The following is a 6,923-nucleotide window of genomic DNA, read 5'->3' as shown; positions in this document are numbered from 1 at the left end:
CATTGAGAACCTACTGTGTGTCAAGTATTTGCAGGGTTGGGGTGGGAGATATTTTGTGATCACAGCAGTGAAACGGGGCAGTGAAACACAGCAGTGACACAAAATTCTTTATAGGGCTTATGTTCTAGTGAGAAAAGAGAGAAACAAGCAAATAACAAGTAAATATATACCAGACAGTGATAAATTCTATGAAGAAAAAACAGAGGAAGGAGGATAGACAGTGATAGGGACAGGATTGGTGTTGCTATTTTAAATAAGGCAGTCAGTGAGGTCCTCACTTAAATGGATGACATTTGCATGGATACCAGGAGAATGTGAGGGAGTGAGTCATATAGAATTCTGAGGGTGAAGTGTCCCAGAAACACAGGGAACAGCAACTGCAAAGGTTCTGATTCAAGAGTATGGTTAGCATGTCCCTCGGCCTCTTTTTTTTCCTACCCTCTTACTGTACTCATTTTCAAATCAGTTGCTTAGCACAAAATATTTATTTTGAGGTATGAGAATAATGGGAAAACTAAGTAATGGAGATTCGACTCTCATCTAGATCTTCTGGGAAGTTGGAAGCACCACCCTCTTCTGCAGGTCGATGCTTCTCCAACTTAGCAATTAATTCTTTCGCTGGATTGAAGACACCGTTGGTCTGCTGGTCACAGACATAGCAGCGAGGGGTGGTGCGGAAATGCTGCAGTGCACAGCTCTCGCAGAAATAATGCCTGCACTTGGTGACAACTGGATTCTGGAAGGTCTGGCGACAAATGAAACACTTGAATGGTATCTCCTCCTCATCGCTTGCCACTTCATAGTTTTCACCCTCATAGACACCATAGCGACCCTCATCAAGCTCACGTTCGATCTGCCACCCATGCTTGTAATCTGAACGGTCATGGAGGAACTTGCAGCTGTCTCCAAAGCCACAAAAGCCAGTCTCCTTGTAGTCCTTACAAATGTCGGGCTGGTAATCCCAGCGCACAGTGGCACGAAGATGCTCGGGAGCTCGGATGGGGCCCTTCCTCACCATCCCGGAGGAAGCACTGCCCATAGACGTATCCTTGGGCTTCATGTATTTCTTATAATTATTGATCCCCCGATAGATCTTGTCATCTTCCTTGCCCCTTAGCTTTTCCTGGATCTTCTGGCTGCGCTCAAAGATGGCTTGTGCGTCACGCTCCTTCTCTGTGTCTAGCTCGTAGACTGCAGTCGCCCCCATGTCCTCTGGTCCCACAGGCTTTGCTGAGCGGGTGGACTTGTACACCATGCCAAGGCTCTGGGGCTCGGTCCCCTCCTCCTTGCTGCTCAACAGAGCAGCCACCCTCTGTTTACCACCACCATGGGTCTTCTGTATCATCGGATTGTGGATCACCCGCTTGTTTTCTGGGCGAACCACTGTGCTGCCTTCGTCACTGCTGCTGCTGCTGCTGCTGCCGTCTCCAGACTCCCGGTTGCAGACGGGGCGCTTTCTGCAGCCTGCAGCCCCTTTTTGTCTACCAGGCTTTTTGAAGAGGAAGGTACACACCTGGTCTGTCGTCTTTCCCGGAGAAAGCTGCTCTGCCATTTTAGAGTCCCAAGCTCCAGAACGGCTGTGGTGTGCTCTGTATTGAAGTTTTAATAAAAAAAATAAAAATAAAAATAAGAACAATAAAATGATCCTTCACAAGCATGTATCTCAATTTGGTACAGTTCTTTAGGGTATGAGGAAAGGAATGCCTTTCAAATCTCATCTTGGGTCATCTGATCAAGTCTTCTGGAGCGTGATCTCTGGCCCTGACACAGAGGCTATGTACTGCCTGGGTTTTTTTTTTGTTTTTTTTTTAATTTTTTTTTTTTTCAACGTTTATTTATTTTTGGGACAGAGAGAGACAGAGCATGAATGGGGGAGGGGCAGAGAGAGAGGGAGACACAGAATCGGAAACAGGCTCCAGGCTCCGAGCCATCAGCCCAGAGCCTGACGCGGGGCTCGAACTCACGGACCGCGAGATCGTGACCTGGCTGAAGTCGGACGCTTAACCGACTGCGCCACCCAGGCGCCCCCTGCCTGGGTTTTAAATGCTGATTCTTCAGAGTTCAGTCCCTCTTTTCTCTCTATACTTAGGCCTTGAGTTAGCTCATCCATTTTCATAGCTTTTAATGCCATATGTATGCTGACAATGCTTAAGTTGACATCTTTAGTCAATACCTTACTTCTGAGCTTCAGATTTAAATATCCAACTGCACCCTTGATATCTCCACGTGGGCATCTCTAACTTACCATGTCCAAAGAGAAGTCTTTATTGCACCAGCAGACCCCAACTCAACCTCTTCTCCCCAGTATTTTCCATCTTTGGAAATAACTATCTACTCAATTTCTCAAGCCATAAGCCTTGATTCCTCCTTGATCCTCCTTGATTCCTCCATTTTACTCATATCCCAACTTCAACCTTTCATCTTTTAGACTTTACCCCAAAACATTTCTCATATCCATCAATCTTTTTCTTTCTTTTTTTTTAAGTTTATTTCTTTTTGAGAGACAGAGACAGAGCACGAGTGGGGGGACGTGCAGAGAGAGAGAGAGACACACACACAGAATCCAATGCAGGTTCCAGGCTCTGAGCTGTCAGCACAGAGCCCAATGCGGGGCTCAAACCCACAAACCATGAGATCATGACCTGAGCCAAAATCCAACGCTTAACCAAGTGAGCCAGCCAGGTGCCCCAGCATCCACCTTTTTCTATATCCACTCCTCTCAAGCTGTGCCAAGGCATCAGCATTGTGTGCCACATTCATGATATTCACGGCCAGTAGCAGCTACATAATGTAAGAAAGCACAGGTTGATCTACGCTGTACCATCACACAAACTCATTTAACCAAAATCAATTTAAGATAAAGCAAACAACCTAAAACATGGACGAAATGCTGGCAAGTTTGACTTTTTCAACTAGTAGTTCTATATTTCGCTTATAGAACTGTATTTTTTCTGTGGTACTGAATATATTCCTATAGGAGTTTCAAAAAAAAGAAGCAAATTTTAGGTTGAGGCAATATTTAGAAGAGTGGAAACATCTCAGTGCTTTTTCCAAAGTCACTTTCATGTGTACGATTTTATGATTTTTATGTGTTCTGAGTGACAATTCTGGCCCATTCTTACTCTAGACCAGTTTATTAAATTATCGGATTCCTGGTTTTTACAGTGTGAATAGAGATTTTTTATGAACACGAATAACTATTATTTTAATAATAACTCACTGTGCTAAAATTTGGCATTTAAATTTATAAATAAGATCACAGCTGCTGACCTCTTTCAGCAAAGAAAAGAACAAAAGGAGTTAGCATCTCATTCTGAGAGTCCACCTAAATCAATTAGGATGTTAAATCCATGCATAAAATAATGTTTAATAAAAGTGCTTTAAAGGGAAAATTGTCTCATTTTAAATTGAATGAATACAAAAGATGACACGAAGTTCCCGGATTACTGCTATGAGGCTCTAAGACACCAGACTCAGGCATTGCTAATAGTTCAACAGTAATTGGAATATTAATAGGATGTGTCATTCTGATTATATAGAATATGCATCAGAGTATTTTACCTGCCTCTTCTGGATTGATTGGAGAGTGGCAGAGAATAATCTGATTGTCGCTTCTCTCAGTTTAAGAGCCCCATTTCAGAATGCTTACTCGCAGACTCTATTTGAGGACACGTTAAAAATAAAACCAATGCATTTATAACCTAATTAGCTGGTCTCCATTGATTCATGTTCCAGATATTCAGTGTGCATAGCATTACTGTTTTCACGAACTACCTGTAAATATATGCTGGGTGGCACACTGGGCTAATGCACTAGTCTCTCCTTAGGGAACTGAACTAGCAGCTAATGTAGTCATCACTGAAGTACTATGTTTGGCAGTTTTCTACTAGTCAATACACGTTAATAAGACTTCAAAGTTTTATTTATCACTTAATCTCAGCCAGGTCCTGGGCTCTGTACGTAACATTAGATTAGAAATGGTTCTTGTGTAACGAGTCTACTGTCTAAAAGTAAAGGAGCCTTGACCTTTGAACAACTGGCTGTCTCCGCTCAAGGGTATAAGCAAGAGGTCAGGGGTTCACTGCAATCGTGTCATTTGAGTGTAACCCCTTCAGGGATGTGGACCCAGGCACAGGTTCTCATTGTGCCTGGCTTCGGAAACCGCAAGTGCCCTTTCAAGTTTGTCTGCTGCGAATTTATCCACAAAGTTTCATATAAAAAGAAAAAAGAAGTCAGACCAGATGATCATTTCAGCATTCTCCTGACTTAAAAAAATACCGGAGTCCAGGTTGTATGTTCAGGAACGGTCATACCTCTTTAATTACATCAAGCAAACTGGTGAACTTTGCTCTCAAAACACGCAAACGTTCCTTAAACCGTGGAGAAATGGCAAAGCTCAACTCTGGGGAGCCGATGCAAACAGAGGCTTAAGGATGTTAGTGGCTTTCAGGCTTGAAGCTCTGGCTCTCTGGGCTTACATAGGATGTCATTGATTTACTCCTTCCACAGAGGTGAAGAGAGAGGACCAGGGGAGATAGGTTTAATTAATCTTAAATATCTCTGCAATTTAAGAATTGTAGGCCTGGAACAGTTCCTGTACTAACATGATTAGCAAATATTGACTTTTGAATACAATAATAATGTGTCATCTGAAACCCTTGATAAGTAACTTAAGTACTTCCTTAGCTTGCATCTTATTAAATTAGATGAGGTATGGTTGAGGCACATTACACAAAGACATTGAAATGAAAAATCAGACCTAAGGGTTTTAACATTGATTTTAAGAGAGCTAAAAGTCACAAAGAAAACATATATGCTTCAGTTCTGCAACCTATGAATGTAAGCTGTCTATTTTCTCTAGATGGATTTTTTTAAAGTATGTAGTAATTTTCATGGTGCAACTGTAGTAAACATTTACAATTTGTGACCTTTCTGACAGCTGTAATCAATCATCAGATTATGTATGATGACCATATAATTTTAGTTTTATGGAAGGTTAACTTACACAGATTATGAGCTTTTGATGTTAAAATATGGAAGAAAGAGCCATGTCATACTAGTGTGCCTGTGAATATGGTAAGGCTAATCTACCCAACCCCCTTCATAAGGTTTAACTTAAAAATGTGTACAACAAGTCAGCTAAGGAAAGAGTTTTAAGATGTAATACTAGTCAGCTGCAACCTGACAAATCTTACTGTATTGATTAGTTTTCAAAGGCTGTGTGGCATGTGTACTCTACTTAACAATAGAATGGGAATGAGGGGAGAAAAGCCTCCAAATGTCATCAAAGCAAATGGTCTGTGAATGTTGCTTCAAAGCTCGTCATTAGTTGCCAGGGTATTTGGCCACAAAGCTTGTAAAGAGGTTTCTCCGGAGGGGTAGGTATGACAAAGTGCACTTCTTGGCAAGAAGACTTAGGCACTCAAGTAGCAGCACACATTAATTCTTGCTTGATTAATTCGAGGATTAACATTCTTTCTGAAATTCTGCCTGCTTTTTATCCTTTTCTTTTTTGAAACTAAGGATAGACCCCAGGCCTTTTCTGTCCTCTAATGAAACTGCAAATTGACTTGTGTTCAAATGGTGCTGGAGTAAAATGAACAATTAAAAATGTATTGGTAACAATGAGATGTATCAGCCAATCTCTTTAAGGATTAATTAGTGGCAGGAACAATCTTTCTTATATAACATACCAAGAAGAATAGAGCAGTGGTGGGTGAACAAGAAGGTGTCAAAGGTTTTTAATGTGTGCATACAAACACATGTATGCACATATCCACACACACATATGTAGTACAAGAATATAGGTACGTATATGTCAGCATCTGTACAGGTTTAGACCGAAAAAATTAACTGCAGCTTCCTTGGAGATATTTATTCCACCTTAGTTAGGATGATTCGACTGTTGCTGATTAGTGATCCATTAGTTAGCTTGAAGGCAGCCAACAGATTTTACTGATCGTAATTTATCATTAAAGCAGAGAAATGCTTTAGGTATTTAAATAATGTATGCAGATAAATTCACTCTTATTTTTTTAATTATCCACCTGTACCAACCTTGTAAGAATCTTTGCCCCCTATCAAAAGTTTGCTCTCTGAGGAAAATTTCAAAGTTAGCCTAAAAGGAAAAGCCCTTCTCCCTGGTTGCATCTATCGATTCTGCATTTCAACCCACTCCCTCTCAAAATGCTTGGTATGTTTCAGGTTATGTCTGCAGTTCTTAAAAAAAACTTGAAATTATCTCTACATTTGCCACTGCAGACTGAAGGCTTATCTTGCAAAATATGATACCTCTGTCATTTCTTTAGCAAAGTTTCAGATACAGTAGGGATAAATTGTAGTCCCCAGAGCCCACTGTAAAACTTCAGGGAAAAACGGACATATTTCCCTTCTTTAAGACCTGTTTAAATAGATGATACTCTAGAAAATGTCATTTTTGTTAGGCTGCCCTAAAGTCAGACCTACTCAATGCCACCAATGTGCCGAGTCAGCTTAAAAGGGCATTTAGCACTAAGGCATTTGGTAAATACTGCTTTATTGTGCTTCATCCTCCCTACAGGGCATTCTGAAAAGATGAATAATAAGTGTGAACAGGAAGAACAAGTTTCCAGTCCTGTCAAATTAATTAGACTAGTGTAGAATGAAGTGAGGTTTGCCGTTAGGTAAGTTGAAAACATGTAAAGAAAATCATCCAAGCAATCTGAAAGTATTTTAAGAGAGCAAAACATCCTCATGAATTTTTGTATATTTGCATGAGAGATATTATATATATGTGGATAACTGTGCTGCACATAAAAGTGTATAGTATCTGAACAGAAAATGGTCTATGTGTTTATGCAATACATACAACATATCCCAAAACATACATGGCCAGCCACAATTTAAAAGGAAAGCCGTAATTCAAACAATATCTATTAAGGGGG

General features: G+C 40.6%; 1 protein-coding gene across 3 annotated transcripts in view; it reads right to left on the bottom strand.

Moving 5' to 3' along the window:
* Positions 1-466: 466 nt before the first annotated feature.
* LOC121019085 (E3 ubiquitin-protein ligase RNF113A-like) overlaps positions 467-6,923 on the bottom strand; it is a 21,323-nt gene continuing 14,866 nt past the window's right edge. For all 3 annotated transcript variants that reach the window (XM_040458226.1, XM_040458228.1, XM_040458227.1), the window contains one exon: positions 467-1,589. In XM_040458226.1, the coding sequence (XP_040314160.1) occupies positions 515-1,552 (1,038 nt within the window). In that variant the 5' untranslated portion in view covers positions 1,553-1,589 and the 3' untranslated portion in view covers positions 467-514. The remainder of the gene's footprint in view (positions 1,590-6,923) is intronic.

The sequence above is a fragment of the Herpailurus yagouaroundi genome, unplaced genomic scaffold (assembly GCF_014898765.1).
Source record: "Herpailurus yagouaroundi ecotype Mexico unplaced genomic scaffold, PumYag 221, whole genome shotgun sequence".
Classification (NCBI taxonomy): domain Eukaryota; kingdom Metazoa; phylum Chordata; class Mammalia; order Carnivora; family Felidae; genus Herpailurus; species Herpailurus yagouaroundi.
The sequence above is the reverse complement of the archived record's forward strand: the minus strand, read 5'-3'. Positions and strand labels throughout refer to the sequence as shown.